General features: G+C 37.8%; 1 protein-coding gene across 6 annotated transcripts in view; it reads right to left on the bottom strand.

Moving 5' to 3' along the window:
- The window catches only part of LOC139111810 (lachesin), a 212,792-nt gene that overhangs the window by 173,687 nt on the left and 12,125 nt on the right, over positions 1 to 26,980 (bottom strand). The window contains exons 1-3 of one of the 6 annotated variants that reach the window (XM_070672322.1): positions 8,141 to 8,757; positions 6,560 to 6,820; positions 201 to 310 (exon numbers count right to left, since the gene is read on the bottom strand). In XM_070672322.1, coding sequence (XP_070528423.1) covers positions 201 to 273 — 73 coding nt within the window. In that variant the 5' untranslated portion in view covers positions 274 to 310; positions 6,560 to 6,820; positions 8,141 to 8,757. Of the gene's footprint in view, positions 1 to 200; positions 311 to 6,559; positions 8,758 to 9,659; positions 9,817 to 26,980 lie in introns of those variants that run through there. The other 5 variants (XM_070672324.1, XM_070672325.1, XM_070672321.1 and 2 more) reach the window with 5 other exon arrangements.

The following is a 26,980-nucleotide window of genomic DNA, read 5'->3' as shown; positions in this document are numbered from 1 at the left end:
TAAATATTGTAAATCAGAGAATTAAATTCACTAGAAACATATAGATACGTTTAAACATTTATGCCATGTTACATGTTTAATCGTGTTATATTGCATCACGTATTGCATTATTATTTCTATGGATGTAAAAAAGAAAAAAAAAAATAGTTATGCGTTTAAATTTTAATATTATTAATCGTGCCAATATATAATCCACGTACCTTGACACATTATCGTAATAATATGCAGTATACTGATAGTCAGGTATCGGCTTCTTCTCTGTCGATCTGCCATTTTTCCGTCAATATTCACTTCAAGTTCCGAAGTTAATCTGCAATAAAAAATGCAATTGATTAGACAACGGTATTGACGAGAGGTTAAAGTATCAAATTCTTATTAAAAATTTTTTTTCTTTTTTTTTTTAAATTACGATAGAACATTTTAGATTTATTTTTGAATAAATAAAGTAAATCAAAGGAGAACAAAATCTACGTAAAAGTAATAATAAGTAAAATACACATGTGTTTGTTATTAATATGTAGTTTATATGCAGTTGTTATACGCTATTCATATCCGTGAGATCATAGATTATTGGAGATACAGGTTATTAGTGGTCTTCAGCAAATAGCCCTATTCTATCATTAAAGGCACGATATAAATCTAACACAACACACGGGCGCTAGCAGCCGCGTGCACGTCAATCCGACATAATGTGCATGACCGAATGCATATTGCAATGTTGCAATATGCCGATTGGTCGGAAATGCACAACCGTAAAATCATTAACGCGTGACTAAGTCAGCGTAATACACAAGGATGCAGTAATTAACGAACGTCCAATGTTAATCATACTTCACGGACTTGAAATATCCGAACATCGCAAGAGAACTCCTATTTATCATCCAGATTTATACTCGATCAGAATGTCTCAATGATTATTAATAGTAGAACAATTTAGTTAAAAATCTTAATTATTTGTCACGTAATTTCAATACACGCTCGGAAATTCATAGACATGGACAGAGATACATAGAACATTATTCAAAATCAAAATATAGATAAATAGAGGCTTTAAATGATAAAAATTTCTTTTATTCAAATCCATACATATATATCAGACTTTTCATTTAACGTATATTCCGATGTACAACCTTGTTCTTTCCACCACGCTACATTAATGCACGCAGCAGATTCCATATCGATCACTTTTGCTGTAATTATAAATTTCGTAATTTAATTTCTCTTTAGCAAATGAAGATGTAGAATTTTAGATCGGAGGAGATATTAACAAATGTTAGTTCGATAGTCTCATTATTAAATGCCCGACCCTCTTTTCTTCTTTTATTACCAGATATCTTTCCAGATAAAACTCGTAACGCAACAAAAGTTTTTACCGGCCATTATACGGATATTTAAAGTGCAAAGAGCCTTCTAATATTACGCGCGTAATGCGCAATTCATAATGTTATCACGAGTTTTACTAGATATATAACAGGGATTTCCATAACGATGCTACGTTGATACTCGAGTAAAATGGCCTGCGTCGCCACAACCCTGAATTCACTTCTACTATCGCGCTCCATAATTAGCAAACTCAGTTACGTAACACCGTTATAGCAACGCTCGCGTTCCTTTATCTATTTTTCTCGTAAACTTGTTCGTGACAGGCTCATGGAAAAAAGTGCTTCACATGGATAGCTTCAGGCGGTTCTCCGTTAGTGCCGTTTCTTTCATTTGCGGTAATACAGAACAATATGATCGTTGATAATTAAAAAATAATAAGCAAAGTTTAAACTCTATGAAAAGATAAGTTTAATACGACATAAATTTGCCCATCAAGTGTAAAACGTACAACAGAGAAAATACATTTAAAAAAATATAATAAGCTTTTATATTAAGCATTAAAAATTTTAGCCCCCGTAAAACATTTATAATTTTATAATTTTGCATTTAATTACGAGATTTGATTTTAATATACTACAATATTACATTTATAGTTCAAATTTTTTTTTTTAATCTAAACGATGAATATACATATACAGTTACCAAATGTTGAGAATCCCGACACCTTGATTATATGCAAATACATAAGCGTGTGGCGCAAGGAGTCACGAGTTTAGGTATCTTCGTGTTATGTCACGTCTACTCGGTGAAGACCGCAGTTAGTGCATGCTAAACTTTGGAGGCATACACAGCTATGTTTACACTCGAGAAACGAGCATCCGAGAGACCGAACGTCGAATAGTTATGAGATGCATATCGAAGGTCCAAATAAAAGTTAAATTTTAATTATTTTAACAGACGCGGAGTATCTTCACTGCTATTACTTTGCGCATACATTATCGTTAATAGTTGCATGAAATTAAGAATGCAACAAACATATTCTTAATTTCAAGGGTTTTGCAATACAGAAACAAAGTTTCAAAAACAGATTGAACATTTGCATCTCGTTAAACCAGCCGTCGTCTATTTTAATTTTTTATTTAATGAATATATGCTGAATCACAAATCTTAATATCTCACGATTCTTAATGTTGCCAAATTAATTAATAATGTCGCAGCGTTCTATGCTCAGTCGGACGTTAATAATGATATGTTATGATGCAGGGGTAATAACGCAATTGATACGATGCCGTTTGGTAATTGTTCCAATTAGAAATCGGACCAATTACGAAACCGTATCATCAATCGCGCTATTGCGCCCGGCAACACTGCAACAGTCATATTGTTGTCGCCGGTGCTGTTTACAGTAGCCGTAATGCCAGTTGATCTCTTTTAACGGTGCGTCGATAGTTTAATGCAATTGGGCTCGGTTAGTAGTACAAGTCGAGATTCGCCGCGGCGCGCGGCCGGGTCTCGCGTCGCGCCGCCGCGTCGCTCCCGCCTGCGACCGCTCGAGATTTACGAGGCGATTTACAAATTGGCGGTTATTGTGCCCCGCTTTGGAATGAAACTGTCCCCTAAATCAAAACGTCTGCCGGCGTTCATTAAACGTCAGGGCCAATCCGGGAAATCGGGCCGCTCGGCGGCGCTTCCGCCCGTACCCACCGACGTTCCGTTACTGCCTCTTCCTCCGTCTAGCGTTTCCAACACCGCTTCCGTTTATATGTATCTGCAATCCCATCGCGCCGATCGCGAGATGCTCCGAATTTGTCGGATCTGTCCATCGATAAGCGTAAATCGGACGGCGGCGGCTTGTTTTCGAAACAAATGCCAAAAACTGCGAGGAGTAAACACGCGACGTCAAGAGTAGTTACATTTTTGTGAATCCGTAACGTTTGCGACGTGTTAAGCTCGTCGACTTGAATCACGCCCCAGTTTAATCAATTGACGCGTCCCTCTGTGATTCTCCGTTTAATTTTTCCAAACAACGTTCCGTGGCTCTGTTTTTTTCACGATCATAAAACTCGAGATATAGGCGTAGATTTTTTTTTTTAATCTTTTTTTTTTCCCTCTTTCGTAAAAATAATTTTGTTTATTCATAAAGTTTTTCTAATTATTAGATAACACTTTTTATTTTATTAAATTGTCACAGAGGTTTTATATACGATTTCGAACGTACATTAGACATTTAACAGTCGACTTTAATAAAATACATAATTAACTCGTATATCGTAAACATAAAAGCCACCGAAAACATCGGCACAATTGCTTCCATAAGCCGAGATATAGCTCTTGGCCACGGCGAACCCGCAACGTCGATACAGGACAACGTCTCTATTTTCTTTATGGCGGGCATTACTTTTATTATCCATCGTCATAAAAGCGGGTGAGAAAAACAACTTGGGCAGAAGAAACGTTACAACGACTTCTTGCTATGCGACGCGAATATCCAACTTAGTACACCCGCTCACTGAAGCGTCCACTTTTTTTTTTTCGGTCTATCTGGAGATTAGCGACCATGATATAATCAGTGAAAAAAAAGTAGAACGATCAAACTTCAATTGGCTATTTTATACATCAACAAAACAACAATTTCTTGTAAGCTAACGCGATAGAAACTAGTTCTCTGGAACAAGTTCCTCCGGCGTTTAAAAATTAAACGTTTTCAAAGATTAACGTTATTTATGATGGAAATTAATAAATTAAATTACATTCCGTTAAAGTTGTGTACAAGAATGTCTAAGGATTCGCGTTCCATTAAAATATTTCGCGGATAAAACGGGAAATATGTTATTTATGCAATACTATATAGATAGATAAACTGATATTTCAATTGTACGAACTTTTGCATGCAAAAATATTAGAGTTGAGTAAAAAGTTGCCGAAACTTGTACGACTGTAAATCACCGGAATTTTTATACTATAGTTGTCGGGCGTGTATAAGGAGCGAGAATAGTATCAAGTCGATTGAAAGTTTGCGCGGCGAGGAAAGTCTTTCGATGAACGTTTGTCGAGAAGTGACTCGCAATAAATGCGGCTGTGGAAAATAAATCTTCTCGGCGAACTCAGACGAGGGTCATCGCTGGTGCGATAAACATCGTTAATTAATTCGCGAGACTTAAACAAAATAAATTAACGACAACGCCGACTTGTTAATAAAATGCTAGAAAATTTTAAAGATTGTATATAATGCGTGCATTTTTTAAAGACTAATTAATGTAATGATTATCTTGTTAACAAATCTGGATTTAATTATCGAATTAACTACTGAATTTTAGTAGTATTGAGGATCGGTACCGCGCAAAACGCGTATCCGAGGAAAACGATGTCTCGGATCTGGACATAAATTTCCGGTTACGGACAAAAGAACGTATAATTGCGTCCGTTATGTTCCTCGATATCAGCGTTTTGTTGGCGATTCTGTCTCGCAGCCACCGTGGACCTTTACGCAAAACTCCGCGACGTATCGTAAACGCGAACCCTCTGCACGCAGAACGCGCGACAAAACATTCGTAATTGCATTCCGGAAGTGAACATGTGAAAAGCGTCCCGGCACGTATTCTCGGTATCGTTTTGTAGCCTCGTATAATTGCTGACACGCGATCCAGACCCATGTTCCGGCGTGCATGTTACCTGCATAGCCATATACGCAATTATCACTATGCCAGAGCACACGCATGATTACAACGTATTATAAAGTAGAACGTTAGACCTTTACCCCTGCAGTTTTATAATTCCGATGGCATTAAACGTTTTATTATTATTTTTTTATTATTATTATTAATTATTAAGGTTTACGAAATTATTAAAACGAGATAAAATCAAAGTGCCGAGCCAAAGGCAGGAATAAGATAAAATCTGAAAAGAAACATTTAATCTCTTAGCGTCATTATATTTCTGTAGGAACGTAAATCCTTTTTTACACAATGAGGAGACAATCTTCGCAACGTATATAGCGTTTTTTCCTTGCCATTAAGCGAAACATCTAGTTTCACCACGGGATTGTATTTTTTTCTTAAATTTTTTTCCCACAAAAATGATTGGGAAACTCAATCGCACCTCGGACAAGTCTCGAAGACAATCGCGGCTCAGCTCATTTATCTATTATTAAAAGTTTTTAACTACCGGCGTCGAGCTACAGACCACGTTGAGGCGGCGAAGACGAGAAAGGCGGAAAAACGATAAGAAAAGCATAAGGGAAAAAGGGAAAAAAAAAAAATTAAAAAAACTGCGAAAAGGAGATGAAACTCTTTCACGGGAGTTTCTGCCGAATACAGCGAACAACCGTAAGAATGAGCTCATTCAGATCAGCATTTCTTAACGAGGAAAGTTGCAGTTACTAACGGGGTTTGTGTACATTGCGACAAACAGAATCTTGAGATTACAGAAACTCCGTCGACCGTAGGCGTTTTTTGTACGATTCGAACGAATAGCGTTATGCATGGCAATTCATATTTGATAATGAAAAGTGATTTGTACAAAAGAAAACGCAATCTTTGCTGTCTGACAACACGTATGTTTTTGCGACCGTAAAACCTCTTCGACTCGAGAGTACCGAAGTACTTAATCTGAGTACCAAAAAGAACCAGCTTAAATCATTGAGGGGAAAGTTGAAGTGGTATCAGAAAAGAGGGTGAGAGAAAGAAACATAAAATATGTACGAAACGAGAAAATCGATAACGCCGCATCGTTATTTTTCAGCTAATAAATTTTTGAAGAATCATAAATCGAAATAAATCTGAATGAATCCAACGTGTCTAATTTTAATAATTAAGCGATGGAAGTGATCGTCCTAATTAATGCACGCGAATAATACTTTAAATAAAACGGCATCGTGTAAATAAAATAAAATGATAAATGTTAAATGTGGAATGTAATATATAAATTCCGTTCATTTATCACCGTACATTAAGGGTGGGAGCATGGAAAACATTATAAATTATTTAATCGTGACATTTTGACTAAATGTTCTCCTAAAACTAAAAGTACCAGACCGTACCTGGCGGAAGGTAGCAATTCTAGAGGACGGAAGGGAACACGGTAACGGCAATAGTGCTCCATAACGCTCGACTAAATTTAATAAATAGGCACTTTCGAATTACACGATCGGATTGGTCTATAACTCTTTCCGGTCGCGGCACCAAATCGGCAATACGTTAACCCTTCCCATTTCTCCCGTGCGAAAGATAATACGTACTTTTTCACGGAAGTCCGTAGATTTCCGGGGACATATCGTCGACGATCTTCGAATCCACCTTTGACCGCGCCGCACCTATCGACGAGTCGACGACGTTACCACCGCGACGTCCGGATGTCCATGAAACATTTGTTTCACTACACTTATCGCGACAGTCCCACACGGCGAGTTACAAAAGTCGCGTCGAGAATCACCGTCGCTGTTTTCCACCACGTGCCAAAATAGATCGCCACTGAACCACTCGTGCCGTTATTTTGCTCTCTGGTATTTTTCAATTATGTTTACGGAGAAACGACGGGTTTTGGACAGAATGAGTGATTAGCGCCAATATAACTTTGACGGTGCAACCGTGTGATTTCTTCGGTACTTGACAGAAAGAGCTTGACATATTTGCTTTATTTCATATGTTACACTACGTTAAAATTTAAACAAATAATGTAATGACGTCGCGCATTAATGACCTGTCAAATTTTTTATATCCAAGTTTTTAATACTTAATTAAATTACGGTCACCTTATTTTAAATCACGAAATATCTGCACCGGTTAATAAAACTTTTCCACAGCCGCTTTAAAAAATGATATTTTAATTGCCACTGTGACCATGTTTAGCTAATATTCGGTAATACGCTTGGGACTCTATCGGAAAAATTAAAATCATGTCGTTTCTCTTAGACAGGAGACTATCTCTGCTCTTCTAGCCTTTATATCAAGCAACAAAGATTTATTGGCGTAATCACGCGTACGGTACACGCCGGTGACAACACGATTATTCGTGGCTTCTGATCGGCGACGTACGATCGATTCGGAAATATTATACTTCCGGGACCAGCGGTCGCTGAGCAAACGATCGCCAATGTACGTCATAAATCTATCGAACGATCCGCACGCCGCTGGATTTCGTACGAATTCACGCTTGAACCAAACGGGTTCGGAACCGGCCGAATCGTTAATCAATGCCGAAAAAAGAGAACGCACGTTTCTTTTATCGCATAAGAATCACGTGCATTAGGCGCCATTATCACTATAACGTAGTGGTATAAAATATTTTTCCCGTCACTTTTTTAATATTGAGAATAGAAAGTACCGAGTCGACGGTAATATTACGAAACCAAGCTAAACTGGAGTGACGTTCGATAAATCGATAAATCGTTGAAATTATCGGTGACCGAACGGCTTACTCGGAAAACGACACCAAAACTTAAATTTGCTCAACTAACAAACAGGAAAAATATTCCATTAGTTCTCGAGTATAAATTAATTTTTAAATAAATAAAAAAAAAATATATAAAACTTGAAAAGAAAGTAACTTGCGTTGTGGCTGACGGGAAGAAACTAAGTAAGCAACGTACAAATATGTTCCCGATAAATTTAGAAAATAATGAAAAATTTTCACGAGTTTATGATTTAATCGCAAAATGATATATTGAGAGTGAGCAAATTCAAGATTGTGAATTCGGGATTAAATGTCCGCCGAGAAAACTTGGAAAGCACGTGATCCGTCAATTTCCTCGCCGTTGTCAATTTCAAGTCCTCCAATCTTCCTCTTACACCTTGCTCGGCGTAGTAACACGAGAACATACCCCCGACCAATGAACCGATCTCGAACTTCTTTTTACCCCCGGAGTGACGATCGTTCCAGCGTGCAAGAACGTAGAAACAAAAAGCTCGTGCTACAACTTGCCCCGGCTGATCACGCGCGAACTTACGACAAAATCCTCTCGTCGGATTTTCGAACGTGGAAGAAGAAGAAGAATCGAAGACCGCGCGCACCTGAAGAACTTGGAATACGAGAAACGGAAACCCGCGATCTCGGCGCGCCCGGCGAAAAAAAAAACTTTCGAAAGTTTCGCCACTACGTCGAGTTAGGTCAGTTTTCTTTTCGTTCGGGATTTAAAAAAACGCGAAAGCACCCCGCACCAGGCACGTAAAATAATCGGCGCGGACCGACCGGCCGGACGATCGACACCGACACTCCGCGACGAACTTAACGCGTCAGCATCCTAAAAACCCCTTCAGCCACGTCGCGGCTACTGCTGCTGAATGCTGGCTGGTGCTGATGGTGGTGCCGGTGCTACTACTCCACTCCGCGTATATACCGCACGATGAACACGGACACGCGCGTTCAAACCCTGCGCTCGCGCAATACCGGCGACGATTCCGGCAGTAGGGGGTTGTTTGATACCTGCCCCCCTTCTGAAGATATTTTTACCAGCGATGCGTTTTCTTCGCGGGCAAGAAAACGCGTAAAAATTGCCGCAGAATCAGAAATTACCAATAAAAAAAAAAAAAAAAAAAAAAGAAAAAAGGGATAAGAATATAAAACTTTAATCTACAAAATGGCATTTAATTATAAATATAATTGTAATTAATAAAAATTTAAAATAGTGTCTAGCCAGAAAAAATTAATATAATATGATAAATAATATTAGCTCTTGTTATTTATTTAAGTTTAATGTTCCAGATATTTAAATATTAATAAAAGAACTTTTCGTGTTTATGTATATTAACGTAAATACGTCCCATCGTTAATTAATACCATAAATATTTAAGAGTTTAATATTTAACAATCATTCGAAGACAGATACGAAAAAGTAACGAAATTGAAATATTCATATTTTAACTAAACAACGAGAAATTATCTTATCAAGTTCCCCATCACTTTCTCGAGAGCGTGAAATAAGCGAGGGAAGAGTGAAGGTGAAGCAAAAGGAAAGCTATAACGAGTATAAGAACGGGAACCGGAAGAATTTAGCGAAACAAACACAACCGACCCGAGAGTCGATAGTGGCAAGTTGTTTCGCCGTGTTTCGAAACCAACGAGATCAAACGCATTCACGCAACCCGGTTTCGTTTGACGTCCACCGTCTGGAAAACGCTTTCGTTACGAGGGCTGCCGTGGAATCCGCGTCTTGACGTCCTTCCGATGCGGTACCGGAGGTTGCCGGCAATATCTTTCGGCGTGTAGTATACGGTATAATAGTGGTAACGTTGTCGGACGCAGGTTGCCGCTCAGTTTGCGCGCACCCACGTCGACGGAGTGCACCCCTTTCCCTCTCGAATCGAGCGTTACTCAGTCGTGAGGAATTCTTTGATACCTACCTCACGAGGAAACGTTTCCGCCAGCCACCGTTCGCAAGATTTCGCGAAATACCTCCGGGATGTATACGGCGTGTATGTACAAGATGCGTTTTACCGCGTTCGAAGGTCTTTACCGTAAGCAGATCCAATAAGCGGAAATATGCACCGCTGTATCCGACTGTAACATTAAAAAATGAGATTACTGCCATTTAAATTACGGCGAAAGAGAGGAGTATTGTCAAAAACTACGAAAGCGATAGGTACGAAAATAGCCACCCAGATAATAAATTATTACATGTGATAAATTATCACATGTGATAAATTTGTAATTTATTATTTGAAAAAAGTAGGTATATTTTTGGATCAATCCGGTAGAATAGATTTCGAACATAAGCGTCTTTTGCTGAAATCTTAATTGAGGAAAATTAAATTGCTTTTTTTTCTGTAAGAAGAGACAAAATTGCGCGTACGTGCAAAAAAGCAATTATATGAGTTAAATTTCCGGTGTTTCCACCATTTTTGACTTCTCGTACACGGAATCTGTAGGTCTTTTACAACGGCCAGTAGCACTCTATTTACCCAGGATTCCCCTCAATGGCGTGTTATACTCGGGAAAAGGAATTTGTGTTGTACCCGTAGAATGACTCGACATGTGGCAACCGTTCCGTATACGATGGCGGATTTATTCGTAGCGCACGAGGGATCTTCTTGCATGAGAAGTTTAGGCGAACGCACGACCAATAAAGTATATCTATCCACAAATTGACCATCTAAATTCGACGAAATGCTTCGCTCTCTATCCACACGTCTCTCTCCGTATCGCGCACAGAATGCGACTCAACAATTTAATTTTATATATCATAAAGTAAAAGCTCTTATCAAATCGAATCGCGCTAATAAAAGAAGCAATTCGTGCGTGATCCAAAAATCAAATTAACGATCTTTCCTCGATCGATTCGATTGATTTCACGACCGAAATGATTTCGGTCTCGTCGAACAATCTTTGGCTGATGTTGTTAAATCCGTGCGACTTTATCGAAACGGTAAATTTCCCAGCGTGACAGATTTCTTAAAATATTTTCAATATCCCTGCGATATATATTATATGTATATTGGATACTCTCAAGCGCTTCCACGACACCCCGCCGTGTAAAGTTGAATTTTCCGTGGATCGACACCGGCGATCGAGTTCGTTCCCTCGCTCGCACGGACGTTCGATAATGTACCTATCGGAGTTCCGCGTCAAAACGGTTCCCGCGGGACGTTCGCGCAACGATGTCTTTGTATACGGATACTGCTTGGACAAATTGGGAATGTAGACGTACTTAGCATAGTGCATTCGCCGACGAGAGATAGGAAAGTTCAGCGGAGGGAAATAAAAAAAAAAAAAAAAAAATTGAAGAAAATTCGCAACTTTAATTGGAAGATGGGGATTCTACCATCTTTCGAGACGCCGAGACGCGCGAAAAAAAAAACCCCGATGTTTTTTGTAAACTGCGTTTTAACTAGTTAAACAGCGTTAACTATTCATCTGGAATAACGCCACGATAACTTCGCGTAACGAGGAGATGCGCGAACTTTGCTTTCTTTTAAGGGAAGAAAAAAAGAGGCGCGACCCCGGGACTTCGAACGTGAGGGAATCGTATTTAAAATGACGACTGAAATAGTAAAATAAACCCGTGTTCTTTTACGACGTTGCGAAACCTTAAAACGGTGGTGGATTCCGGTTGTGTTCGCTGGTCTAACTGATTGCAATTATTTCCTTACAAAGCAAATTGCCTGTCACGAAATCGTGTTAGAACTTACTATGTATAGAATCGCATCAGGTATGCTGGAAGCACTTCGAGACACTTCTCTCGAAATGCCGCCTGCACACCTGTCTCTATGTCTATGTTCGCAATACTAGGTAATACCAATTTGTGACACGTAATCCTTGGTTACTGTGCGTATCGCGCGCACACGCGCATAGACGCAAACACCCTCCCGTACACACGTGCCCGCGACAACAGAAGATAGAAAAGCAGAAATCGTGCGCGCACCCGCGTATAGATACGTTACATGGATGACTGTGAACGTTCATGTGCGAAACGAAGCTTTCAATTCGACCGGCAAAGCACACAGACCGTAGTAACGAACACGGGGGCTTCGTCACGGGGGTCGCAATTAAATTCCAAAAGTACGCTTCACCCTAGGATGCACGTACAGGTATGTGAACGTAAAACAATTGGAGGTAAGAAGACGAGAAACGAGAAAATGTCCTTAAAAAATGACGAAAAAGCTGCGACAGATGTAAGATCACTTTTAAACACGCGTTGTATTTTTTTTATGTCATAGTCTTGACAAAATTTTCGAGTTTTATAAATTTGAAAATGTAGTTTTTTTATACGAGAAACATTTGCGATAATATATTATAATCCTTCTATTCTTATAAAGCCTGCTACGTTTTTTGTACATAAACTTAAAAACAAAAAAGATAAAATAATCCCTTTTTTTTTATTTTTAATCTTATTTACTCGAATAACAGTGATCCGCATTATCTCATTTATTATTTTAGAAATTTCACCATCTCTATTGTATTAAAAATGTACTTGTAATCTTAAATCCATCAAAGTAGCTTTGATTTGTGAACGTGTCATATGTTTCGACATTTTTTTTGTTTTTTTACGTACAATCCCATTCGTGAGTTTACTTCTTTTTTCTTAGATCTACGTAGTGCGCGCAATTGAAATTGATTTAACGCTTTTGAATAGATAAAAATCGCTCATTGTAGCTTGTTATCCCTCTCTTACTAATATTCAGCGCCTATATTCAGCGCGGTTAAAATTTTCACCGATAGAATGAACTACCATTACCGAGAGATCCGACTTTCTGACTATGGACTTTCATTTTCTCTATTTCTCAGCACATTTTCAATTCTATTCTCCATCTCATTTGCGTGTACTTCTCCGTTCATTCAATCATGAATGGCTGGATTTTAGAAAGATTATCTTGTCGTGTAGTAAATCCAACATAAGTGCACTTTATTAGTTAAAGACTATTACGACTAATTACATAATTTTAATCATATTGAACAATGCGTATTTTCACATGTGTTACGAAACACGAAACACGCCTCTCAATAAATCCTACTTGCCTGCCTCACTCTTTATCGTTTATTATAATTGGTTTAATAAAATGTGTTTTAATAAAATTATATTAATAAGTAAAAAAAAAAAATTAAAATTAAAATAAAAAAGTATTCAGAGGTGCTTTAAAAATTCTCCAAATAGTCAACACAACGGTAAAGAAACTCTGCATTTCTGAAACACGTTGCACACCATCGTTTAGACTTTAGCACGCTAATAACTATTTTCACGATTACGATTATCATGTATTCAAGAAAGTATTTACATCACCTACGTGTACGTACTCGTGACTGTCTTCCAAGGGAGATTAGCGCCATTTCACAGAGGTATTAATAACTGAGAACCATTTTAACGTCGAGTTAACACGGGGAACAATTACGATTTTCGTCTGACTTCGCCTTCCTAGAATCTTCTCTTAACCCTTCCTCTCGGCAACTGCTTCCTACTCTCCCCGTGAAGCGCTTATCTTCCACAATGCATCTTTCATAAGCACAGCTATTGAGTGTGTTAGTAGCAAATACTGAGCTTAAAATGTGTATGCTAGCATTAAGAAAGGCACACGATAATTGCATGGCATTTACATTTCTGTTGTGCATATAAATCTGCCTGATCCCTTTTACTTTTTTAATAACATATTAAATGTGTGTTTATTGAAAAAGAAAATCTATTATCAGTTTTTAGTAATTCTCTTTTTTTTCTCTTTTTTTTTTAAACTTAAATTTTTTAAAGAAGAGAGACTCACTCATTTAAAGGCTTGATCGACTTCCGATTTTTATATAATAAATTACACGAATATTACGTCTTTATATTGCCATGTAAATGTGAAAATAATAAGGCTCATTGAAAGTAATATTTCTTTCGTATTAACATCAGCGAAAAAGTAATATAACGCCGAGTCAACGATATAACGAGCAAACAAAACAAAGAAGAACAAAAACGGGAATTCGTTACGTGTAAATTACATAATGCGCAAGACGAGTCTGAAAACAATCTGTGCGTATTATGTCCTCGTCGTTGCTAGCAATTAACGCCGGGCAGCGACTCGCCGGTGACATTATTATATAAAATCAGTAGCGCTGCAAATGAATACTTTACTATAAAGCATCCCTCGCGTCCCGGAAAAAAGAACTCCTCGAAACGATTTCGCAACCTGTTCGGGCTGCATCCACCGGAAGGCGCGAGACGGGAATGTTTGGACCAAACGGGTAACCCCGACAAACCGACTTAAACCAGATCGGGTTGGACAATAATTCTCCCATGAAATAATTAGCTGATATGATCTGGAGAGATAGGCTGTCCCGCCGAGACAAAAGAATGTTAAGCGTTCCATTACGCGCGGGCTCTTCTGTTTAAACCATTATTTTTTATATCACCTCGTAAATCGTTTCTTCATCGCAGAAATTTCTTAAGAAGCATATCCCATCCCTGCGGAGCTCGCCTCGGAGCACAGAAAAGGGTCGGCAACATCTAGTCATATCTCCGCGCCCGATAAGATTGCGTTATCCGTTAATTATCATTTAATTCTTTTATATAAACTTAATATATTACGCGTACGTAGGTTTGATAACACATAGAACATTGTATATAAATGTATAGAATCAGAATGAGATGTATATCTCGAGATATATTAGTTCCCCGAATCAAAATAATCTTATAAATTATACATGTACATAACGTAATTTTTTTTTTTTTACATCTTACATTTTTTTTTAATTTTTTTTATTTTTTTTATTTTGCGGAATTAAATCGAAGACTATATGCATGTCTGAATTAGAGAACAGCTTCTTTACACGACAGATCTATCGCACCGAGCGTAATCCCGATATAGACAGTTGAAGCTAATAATGTGAATTAAGATTCAACGCGCATGCCTTCGAAGTGAAGCACGATCATACACTCTAACACGAGCTACCCAGCCACGTTGAAACCTGACGCTCCTACTAAAATCCGTGGCTAATTTCAAACGACCCCTTTACCTCACCCGCGTCTGTTCGTTACTACCGTGGTCATCTAAAATTTCAGAAGTGATACTCCACAACGAAACCATGGGGTTAGGGACACTCCCTACAAAGCTTGTGCATATAAATGTGCTAATCTAAGACAGATTGTCAGCCATAAGAGTTTTTAAATGAAAAACAATGACACTTTCTCCAGCACGCTTTATATAACTTTGCCAAAAAAGTTTTGTTTCAAATTATTTAATATTTCATAATATAGCTTTAATAAATTTTGCATCAACTGCTTTTCGCAATAGTTAATTATCAGAGCAAAATGTTTTACTTTTATATTACTGTACAAAAATCGATATTCTTGTTTTATACTCAATTTATATATTATTATATGTTGGGTATTTAATTTGGATAAAGGCGAAATGTTAATATATTATCAAAATCGTGTAATTTTTATAGTCGGGACAGTTTTGAATCTATTCAATGGAATTGAACGGTATTATAGAGACAAAGGTAAACGCGATTGCGAAGAATTGGGAAAATATCAGAAATGCAATAGATATCGACAGACAAACTTTTTAGTAGAACTCTAAAGCCCCATTCCGAAGCCGTTCGCCATCGTACATGTCCAGAAACGTAACGAGTTTTACGCATCGCCATGATTGCGAGCAATATCGCCTAATAGGGAGAGCCGGGCTGGAATGTTAACGATGGTAGGAGCAACGTTCGTTAATTATTTACAAGTTTACCGATGCATCGAGTGCAGCGCAGCGTGAAGTAAAATTGACGCGATACAAGGTATATAATTAGCGAGTATCTGGTACGGACCAATTTCTTCGTTACGAAACGATGGTTTATCGATCCAGGAAGTGGGCGTTATAAAAAACTAAGCGCGCTAAAAAAAGGAGGAAAAAAAAAAAAAAAACGCAGATTCTAAAGAAAAGCATTCGCGTTCAGGTAAAAATTTTGCACTACGCGCTTTATGCGAGCAACGCTTTATTCGGCACTCTTTAATTATGAATTTCCTAATTAATCTCGTACAAAACTGAGGCAAATTTATAAAATAAGGATTGGTCTCGGATCCGTGACTGCTGTATATCGCTGTTATACCGAAATTATTCCTAAACGCCAATATAAAGTGGATGTTGAAGAAAGTGTCTCGTATATCTTAAACCTTTATTCTTTTACGCGAGATACATGAAAGTGAAATTGATATAATTGCGGATGTCGCCGCAAAACAAAAAAAAAAAAACAGGATTAAAAATGCACAGCGCTGCAGGTTGTGACGTAGTGCTGAGGTAGTCTTCAAAACTAAAAGGCTGCGGTGGCTGCTGACGGTGTTCTAAGTAACAGATAGGTCTGGGTAATTGCTTCACTTAACGAGAAACACGTTCGATCCTTGCGCTCGTTCCCTCCGACAGAATCCAATATTAACCGTCGTGCCGTTTGATATAGTTCGGTATATTCCGCGCCGCGTGCATTTTGCAGACTCTTTCGACCCTCTCGTTTGTCTGTCGTGTGCCCTTCGCCGGTGTTCAAGGGCCCTCCCCTAACGACGTTCAAGGAAATGCCTCGGCGAGGCGAGTACTTTCTACCGCGGCTGTAGTTCAATTTTTGAATATTTTACGTGGCTCGCCCGAAAAAAAGAAGCCCATTTTTCCTCGATGTAACGTGCAGAATAACTATGTGACGGAACCATTGTATCAGATGCGTATCACGTACGTTTCTCTTCAACTTTCATAGAGATATCCGTTACGCTTGAGATATATTACTTACGACACGGCTTCATTTAGTGACGTTATTCGAAAAATTTAATATTTTATATCAGCCCTTGATAATAAAGGCAAGGATTTTCACTTTTGAAAAGGAGACCACTAGTTCAACGCAATTAATTTGGAATTAAAAATTATATAAATTTTTATTGAGCGCGAAGAAAGATGGGGGATATCAAATGCAATATTTAATTCAATATTCTATAACGATAAAAACGAAGTAATAGCACGGCGAAGTAAGACCAGACGTTTCTTAACGGAAGGAGAACGATCTTCGAAAGCACTAGCACTTTTTCCTCGAACATAGTAAATACTGAAAGTGGAGACTACCGCAGGGGACTTCGGCTGGTACTCCAGCGAGTTGCCCCAAAGCCCTTCGCCATTTTTTTTTCCCCCTTCGTCGCCGCTGTTCTCGTACGCGACCGCAAAGGAGTCAAGAAAAGATTTCACACTCGGACGGGAAGTAGAAGGCAACGTCGGTTCGTACGTTGGTTTTGTTGAACCAACGGAATCCGTCTGTTAGCACTTCTTTCTTTCACCTTCCGATACGTGTTACGAGCAAAAACATTCGAGAGGTACATTCGCATGCAACTACCTTGCATCGCGAACGATGATCTATGCCGGAAATAAAGAGTGAATAGCAATATAAAAATATATAGGAACATAATGCAACTGCATATACATGTTCTATCTAATAAAGTTTTCTACCCATCTGCTTTCTCATATTATTCATTTGTATTTTTTTTTTTTTTTTAAAGTTAAAAAATAAAAAATTAAATCATAAACTGTAATTTCACACTTTTAACAAATCAAAATAAATTCTAAATAAATATAATACATTTTTTAATGTATTATTTTTCCACACAAACATTAAATATATTATTAAATTACACGTGTAATTAAACCGTGCATAGTTTTTATTTTAAAAAATGTGCTCTTATTTTCTCAAGTATGTTTTTCAAAAATAAATCTACTTCTTTTTAGTAGAGAGGTAATTTCATATCCTCTGTTAATGTAATATACTATAATATAATAAAGTAATAAGAGACATGGAGCAAATATCACGGAATTAATTCTCACTCTAATGTAATAATCTAATGTACATTTATACGACTAATGGTAAATCGGTCCGTCGCAATTCACATCTCTGTGTACACGTTCATTAAAATTCCAACAACGCGGCGACCTGGCGCGATAGATCACCGTAAACGATCGAAATTTGTGTATCCTTACGTGTACTTACCGCACGACCGGACGCGTGGACGTGCGCGCTCACACGCGGGACTCCGGGCGCGAAACGCGGCCTCTGGGTTACGTATACTCCCGAAGAAGATGAACAAGGGAGGCACAGAATTACGAAACGGGATAGAAGGGACTGGGGAGCCCGGGGTAGAGGACCGGGAGAAAACAGTGGCCTCGATACGAAACGGTAGTTCAAAGCCTCGACCCCCGCAACAACGCGTCTAATTACTTGCTTCCTGCCTGGTGCACGGCACGGCGAAATTTACATCTTGTTTGTTCAAGCAGCAGTAGCGGTGTAAACGCCTCCGCTACTCGTCCAATGTAGATTGGATACTGCCTATAAACAGGCGATTGCCTTTGACTCGGACAGTCCGGGCCGAACGAGCGGCAATATCTTGCGCGAAGAGGGTCATGTCGTATTCAGTAGATTACCTTGCGGACAACGGAATAAATAGAAACGTAAGATATAAGAAAAATTTAAGACCGGTTCCTTAAAAAAAAAAAAAGAAAATAAGTCTTACATGTTTTTTTTTTTTTTTCCCCCAATCTGAACGCTTTTACAATTATATAAAATCACACATTTAATTTTTATTAATTTTATTTCTAATATATGTTTACGTGAGAAAACTCGGAAATCTCTTAATCGGAATCTTAAGCGGCCGCTTATAGATCCTTTATTGCACTCGATAAAAATGCGTAGCTGCACTTCGGAGGCATCGCCACTCTGTCCCTGGATAGTTAAGTCAAGCCCGACAACCTTCTCCGTGCTCGTATTAAGAAAGGGTTTACCTTGGACCGTGTGCGCTTTCGGTATCGACGTGAGATGAATAGATTTAATTCTTAGAGTAAGACAAACGAGCGGCCAAACAGAGAACCCTTTAATAATTTTTTTTTTTAATTAAATAAAAAGCGATTACCCGTTTAGAATTTATAAATAAATTAATTAATTATCGACACGTGGTGGAGCTTTAGTTGTCTCGTTTGAATGCTACTCTTCAGCATATTACGGCTTATAAAGAGCAATAATATAAATATTACACGAGCGCGAAACATACCATCGAGGAATATTATCAGCAGGCTCAATGATATGGATATTGTATGCTCTGTAACACGGTTCGATAATGAAAGTCCATTAAGTGTTTGTACGCAATAGGTGTTTATGTAATCCGTATCTTGAAAACCCTTTCTGAATCGATGGCTTTCACATCGCCGAGTTAATTGCCTTGTGGTATTATGTATTATGAGTTTTTCAGCGATATGGAAAATATCTCAAACGTGGACGCATTCGCAATGAATTATTCATTATCTTCATTATATTCAATCATTCATTACCTTCACTTTGTTGAATGTATAATACGTTGCAACATATTTAAATTACGAAAAATTAGGAAACTACTTTTTTTTTTTTTTTTTTACGTTTCAACAATATTTTCATTAATTAATTACTAAATATTTAACGCAAAAATTTAATTGACATTTAATGTGCTGTAGCATTAAATAAAACTATAACCCTGTGCAAATTGCATCAAAATGAATTTCGTAAAGTGATTTTGTAGTGTTTATTAATAACTAAAAATAACAGAACGTACTAACGACATATCCTGCACGATAATTACATTAAGAGATTCGTCTTAAAATTCCCGATATCTGCCGGTGATATATACACATGTATATACGTATATCGCAAATAGAAATACGGATTTCATCACTTTTACATTAGTTGATGTATTTTACCTTCCCGCTACGGTTTACTCCAGACCTTTTCACTTCTTAAGGACATTGGACGCTTTTAGTAGATGCAACGTCAGTGGGATTGCGCGCTCGAGCGTGAGTTTTTCCATTTCTCCTTCGTTTTTGCTCTTTTAATGATACGAGACACTTTCAAAGAAATCTCTCTCTTTCTAACTAATATACATTCTTGTTTGCATTGTCCCGGGAGATACATAAATATCGGCGAATGTCTGCGCGTAATATTTAATAATTCTCAAATATACCGCGTACAGCCTACGATGCAAAAACTATTACTTACCTATTCTCATATTTATTCTCAGTATTCTTCATTATAAAATTACTTTACTTTTTTCTTTTTTTTTTATCTGCGCGGAATATATATTATAGTTTTATAATGTAATACAAAGGTGTACTCTAGATATGTTCTATACTGATATTCTTCTCAAAGGACCCTCAACTAAGCCAGAAGCAAGTAGCGAAGCTCTTGCACCAACGGCGTAATCAGTGTAAAAAGTTCCATCGTTTCACAAAGATACTCCTTGTATATTTAATGCAGTCCATGCTTAATTGCAGAAGCGTAAGAATCTGACGTTTGGCAAATAACGAGAAAATATAATGATAAAATGTAACTTTAAATATATTTATACATGTATATTACGTTTATATATTTTATAATTGAAACTAATTTTAATCCGGTTCTATTTGATATCAATTTTTCGTGAAATTAAACTTTTGCGTGCAGATATTTTAAATTCGGAAATAGATACTGAGCGAATTTTACATAATAAAAAATTCGAAGGGCTGCAAATTTTAAGGAATTAATCGGGAACGAAATGACGTTTTAACGTATTTGAAATAATATACCGACGCGATTTTCAAACGGAATACGTATTATAAATTAGGATTAATCAGTTTAATGTCACGTCTTTCACGCCTTCTGAACACGGTCGCGATAACACCTCGCGATATTCCACGTGCGTACAGAAATCAATTTAAATAATACCCAAACGCAACGTACATATACGCGCCCTCATTATTATCTAATTCAACAATATTTGAGCGTAACGATGCATGATGCGCGCGGAAACAAATTCACGAAACAATTTCACACCGGTGAGAATTCGCGATAGCGGATCGATGCAGAAACCGCGCTCGCGCACGCCCCGATTTATAGGATCCGCGTTGAATCGAAACGAAACACGGTGCAGCTCCAATAATGTTATGAACGTTTATCGACATCGCGACAGTTCATATAGCTCAACCGCGATGGCTTTAACGGTAACTTTTCTGATTTCCCAGTAGCAAACAGGTCGACGGTCTTAAATCACACCAGAAATTGGCAAACAGTTAATACTCGATTCACCTTTTGCCTCTGGGAGAAACGGTTGTTAAATAACGAGAAGAGGAAGACAGAGAGAAAGAGAGCGCTATACGCACAATATCGTAACCCCTTTTTTTTCTTTTTTTTTTTTTTTGATCGACAAATGCAATCCATGGCCCTTTCAATTATCGAACTATATGAAACTGCTGTTTATCGAGAATGTTTTATTAAAAAAAAGTGTTTCTAGATAGATATTATATATACGTATTACGTAAAAAATCGTTTCTGCTGTCAGGTATTACATTTATTACAATGTTGGTAACATTAATAGTTCAATTGGTAGCTAATTGAATACTGATCTCTTTACTCTGATTCAATAAACATTCCAACGTTCTAAAATTCTGAAATTAATTGATAAAATATAAGAGCAAAAGTAATTTATTTGCTTTTATAGTTGCAAAATTGAAAGTTAATGGTCTCTACGTTTTATTTAAACTAAAATTTGTTGTTAATTAAATTTCCGTTTATCCTATTTTAAAGAATTGGTGTAACGCGTAAATTAGCTGTTAATTGTTACCGCTTAAAATCGACGCTGATTAGTTCTCTCTCGCTTGGCTTGTTTTACGCCAAGCGAGAGTCAACGTCGGCTATCAAATCGGCGATTTTGAGGTTCGGTTTAATTTTAGTATTTAATTAATATGTCCAAGCAAAGACGGTTTTCGCGATTTTCGAGATCAAGGACGACCTGGTGGAAGTACCGTCTTTGTCTGGACATACTAATTTAATATTACAATTAAATTGAACGAGAGTAACGAATAGATAGCCGCGGGGGGGAAAAGGGGTGAGGAAGGCGGGGGTGAGAGCGAGCGTGAGCCTACGTGCCGCGCGCTAGGCATATTCCCCCACTACTCCCACTCTCGCTTTGTCCTTCTCCAGCGGTCGCGCGAGCACACACGTATTACACACTGCGGAGCAAGCACGTGTCTCCGTACCAAAAGTAACTCGCACTTTCGTTTAACGAAAACCCTTTCGGCACGATAACCACGATTAACCACTTGATATTTCTTTATGTTACAGATCGACGCAGTTGCTGTCCGCTGTTCGCTGTCGTCAACGAGTGTCGTCACCGCCGATATTAAGAACTATACGAACCGCAGTCGGTTCGTCGGCCGTACCGGGATTTTCGCACAGTATTCGGGCGTAGTTTTTCGATATACGACTTACTTCTAAACGCGAGTGCCGAACCATGGAACGCGCGAGTGATCGTTGAGTAATTTTCGCGGTATTAAAATCACGGGTCGGGGTGTTCGCGAGTGACTTGTGCGCGGAAGGATGACTCGACACGTCCCATCTGAGAGGAGGAGCAGGCCTCGGATAGGCATCCTGCATCGGCGGAGCAACTTTTAGGTGAGCATCAATTTTTTAAATAAAATCTTTATTTAAAAAAAAAAACTTTTACCCTTTTTTTATCAATTTAAAAACTGATATATGTATATGTCTACATTAATATATTTCTTTTCATGTTACAGTCACCGGCAGAACTCTACACCTCCGCTGAAGCTCATGCAGATTGGTGAGTAACATAATTTTTTTTTTTCATAATTTGTAATTGGGATCTTCTAAAAAATAACGCGCGCATGGTTTCTTCTAGTTCTATTTAAAAAATATATTGTACTTAGAGGTGAAAGTGCTTTAAAATCTTTAAAAAATTTAGGAGAAAAATAATTTACGAATGACATATTAATTAACGATATACACATGTAAGATTAGCATGTTCAATTAATTATGCTAACAATATAATAAATTTAACAATACACGCGTTATATGAAATATAATATGTGTAAAGTGTTAGCATAGTGCAAACGATATATACTTTACATAACATCAAACCATTATGTTAATGTTAATTTATCAAATTTGCCTGTAATCCAATTTTTGTTGTTCGATAATAGTAGCATCTGATCTGTTAACATCGTTCCCAATTAGCGTTTGTTAATTAAGTTTCGTGAATTATGATTTATTAATTTGCTTAATCATCAATGTAGGAACACTACCGATCGACAGAACGATACGCAACAAACAATATACTATACGCATAGGTTTTAGATTTCATTCTTTTACATTTCCTGCTTCATTGTATTATAAAATTAAGAGTTTTGTATGTACTTGATCAAATTATACTTTAGACATTAGTTTAAATATTTAATAAAATAGATTTTCAACTAGTTTCATCGTCCAACTTCTTAATTGAAATATCTAGCATAGTCAACGAGTCCGATCGGAAAGCGCTTGGTTATCGCAAGGATGCGACATTTCCTTTTCCATCAGGGGCGCTCCGTATAATCCTTCAGTTTTCGTTTGGTAGATTTCAACGTGGAAAACGACATGCGAACGCGCGTCTGTAAGTTTCTTCCGCAAACTTGAGAATTTGAATTAAGACGTTATAGAAATGGATTAAGGAGTTTAATTAAGTTGATTCAACGCCTGCGCCACAAAATTTTCAGGTTCCCCTCTCTGTCCCTCTTTCTCTTTCTCTCTCGCTTTCTCGCTCAATCTTTAAACTTGTAAATTGCCCTTTATCGTTCATTCTTTTCAGAAATTAATTTTTAATTTTTTTTTTTTTTAATTTATATTGCGCACATTTTACATAAATCTTACACAATTGGCAAAGGGTAATTGTAATGACTACGGATTTTCTTTTTCTTCCTTTAATTTTTTGCTTATATGGCAGACTAGTTTAAATTTTACTATGTATCTTTCTTCATCCTTCTTTTATTCTTTTCTCGTACGATTTAACGTTATATATGACAAGATTAAAGAACCTCTGTCCATTTCATTATTCATCTTACACGCACTTCAAGATTATATGTCTGTCTTTTTTTTTCACCTTGCTCTTTCCCCCTTTTATATATATATATATATTTTTTTTTGCCTTCGCGCGGGTTCGCTCAGCTTTACCCCTTTTATATTTTCCAACCCACTTTGTCCTCTGTCGGCCCTCACCTTCTGCTGCTGGGCGACTTCGCAATATTGTAATGTGAAGCACAATACGTTACTCTCTAAAAGATGCGCCACCGTAAAGAGAAGGACGCATCGAGCGTAGAAAAGAATTAAAAAAAGAAGTAATACGTCTCGCGACAGAAAGAAATAAAAAGCGTGTTCACGTAATGAGTATACGCGCGTGTTCTATAATATACGTAAAAATTAAATAATCGATATTTTTCTTAAAATCCGAGCGGTCCACGTTATTGACGTGCATCGTGACTAATTAAAAAAAAAACAACTGACTGCAAATTGCCATAAAAAAAATATATTTTTAAATATATCGTGATTCTAATGATTTAAATTTATTTTAAGGCGTGCAAAAGATCAATAGAGACAGAAGGTAGATGGAATCGTACAGAATAATGTTTATCGTTTCCAATAATGTCAGTCTGCATAAAAGATTACTCCATAGTAATGAAAATATTATGCCGACAGGGGTTCATGACGATAGCTATTTGAAACGGCAGATGCAAAAGCACATCTTAAATTATAGAGTTCGGTTCCTGTCGACATCTCCAAGGAGCAGTTATCGTTTGCTCGGAGACTCCTATCTCTGCTCGCGAAATCGCTTCGACTATGTAGAATCCAGTTAGGTGTCCATATAGGCGTATACACCGCTATGTACCCTCACATACTCCATTGGTTTCTTATTGTCACCTGCGCCGAAAGCTCATCCCGTAAATGGATCAAGTGCGCGAAACGTTCTCCCGATAGAGTCCCGATAGATATACTCGCGTTCGACCGAAGCGGCACTGATCGAAAATACATTTCCGTAACAGATTTGTCTCTTATCGATGACACAGGTACTGCGGATTTCGTGCGACCGTGGATGTCGCGGCCACGAACTCAAATAAATATCAACTAAATCAAATAACTTCGTTAATGATTTCTAAAAACGTGTCGGATTTTTTTTTATAAGGCTCGAAATTTTAATCGCAAGCGTAAAAGATGCATATTTATTCGAAGTAGTATTCCGTTCGTACTAAGTCTTTATAATTTTCGATATGTATAAAATCTTTAAGTGAGATTAAAATTGCGAAATAGTAAATTACCGATATTACGTATTGCACGAGACGATGACCGGACACCGCGCGCGCGATCCACGTCGCCGCCGAAATTGCCGCGGGTCCCGCGGTTGTCGTAGATCGCGTTGTGGTTGGCCGGCTGAACCGGACGATGCCCTCGCACCGCGCGCGCGAGACACGCGTACGGCCCGCCGCTCGGTCGCTGACAGAGGCATAAGATAGGAATAACGCGGGAGAGTAGGTCGCCAGCGCGCAAATTAACCTACCTCAACTGCTGCCTGGCCGGCGAGTTTGGTATCGCGCCTAGTAAGAGACGATGCGAACACGGCGCGCGCGAGCCACAACGCCGCTAGCTACGCCAGCGGTAACGCGATAGACAAACGCGTACGACCTGATTCCCGAAAACTTATGCGTGGCCGTAGTTTTTTTTTGTTAAAAATTATTAAATGTAAAACCGTTTTCTTTTACGTAAGAAAAAAATAAGAGCAAATAATTGCGCGCTGAGCGCGCGCTCAGCAATAATCTAGTTAGCTAAAATAAAAGTAGGACGTAAAGACAATCAAGCGGCTTTTATTGCAAAATATTCCGCGAAATATATGCCTAATTCTTTATAGCATAGTACATACCGAGACGAATAAAAATTCCATAATGCGTAACAGAGTGCTCGTAAATATTTATCTTTTTATAACTTGGCGTTTACGCTTAAGTTTGTGCAAGAAACGCAAAGAGATCAACAAAACCTTTCCGTGAAACTCGGAGTAACCCTTGACGCAACTCAGAAATGCAAGCGACTTCTCTGCTATAATACTCAGTGACCATAAGTAATTTCATTACCTCTGCCGTAAGCTCATTTAGAAAATTTTGCAAAGAATTCTTAATATACAATATATTTACGCGTAGATAATTGTGCAAGCCGTGCATAAAAAAATTTTTAATTAATATTTGAATAGCTTTTACTCGTAAAATTTATGAAATTCTTATCGAATAATGAACAAAAAAAAAAAATGAAAAATGTATACTCGCGTGTGTACATATGCAATTGAACATAATTTAAATTGTACCAAACTTCAATTACACATCTTTAGCCTAATTTGGAGTAATTTGACAAATTAAAATATTTAAAAAATATTAAGTTTCCGCTAAGAATATCTCAGTGTATGCCGTTTCCGAACGGGTCAACCATTCGTGATGATTTCTTCGCGTAAAAAAAAAAATTAAATAAATACTATAAAGAGATTAAACTTATAATTATTTATATTGTAGCTATGTAGAATGCAGTAATGACAAAATCAGCCATACCTTATGCGATCTAGAACAAAACATTAAAGGGCGGTAGGGATCCACGAACCGCGCGCCATATGGCGGAAGATTTCCGTGCAGGAAACTCGCTAGGGTCCGCGAAATTAGCCGCAGATACCCAGGATTTCGCTTGCATAAGCGACGTCGCAAAAACTCAGAATTCGTGAGAAGGATGGCTCGCGTGAGGTGGGGAAATTATAGCGACAGATTTGCAAGTGGGTGGTACATAAGCATACAGGGTCGGATGTTGATTTTTATGAAGCTTGCAGTTTCTAATTTTCAGAAAATCCATAGCACAACGAAGCGAATATACGGTATACGAAAGAAAAGCAAACGTATTCATTTTTTTTTTTTTTTTGCGCCACTAACATAACTTGAAAAACTGTTTCGTTTCATTTAAAGTTTGAATAGAAATTCGATATCAGAGACAAGCAATCAGTTTTCAAAATTTAAACGTAGTAATTTTCTTAATAGAAATTAACTAATTCAAGAAAGTAATATTAAAGATAATGTATCTCTTTACTTTACGCAAGAGGTAGGTTCACCGAGATTGATACCTTATGATATAAAACAATTTCCGACGTATTTCTTTTTGTTAATTTCACTCTAACAATAAGTTTTATCTTAGAAGAAGAATATTTCAGCGGTTCTTGCATAAATCCGTCCCTGTAACTATGCCGCTGTAACTACGGAATATGACACGAGAGAAAGGGATACGAAACAGCAAAGAGGGAGGTAGAGAAGGGTGGAGTAGTGAGAAAAGAGAGGAGAAGCGGGTAGTAAGGCTCTTGCAAAACATACGCGGCTGAATCTGACACATCCTCTGGCAGTCT

The sequence above is a fragment of the Cardiocondyla obscurior genome, linkage group LG25, assembly GCF_019399895.1.
Source record: "Cardiocondyla obscurior isolate alpha-2009 linkage group LG25, Cobs3.1, whole genome shotgun sequence".
Classification (NCBI taxonomy): Eukaryota; Metazoa; Arthropoda; class Insecta; order Hymenoptera; family Formicidae; genus Cardiocondyla; species Cardiocondyla obscurior.
Note: the sequence above shows the minus strand (reverse complement) of the source record. Positions and strands in the feature narration are given on the sequence as shown.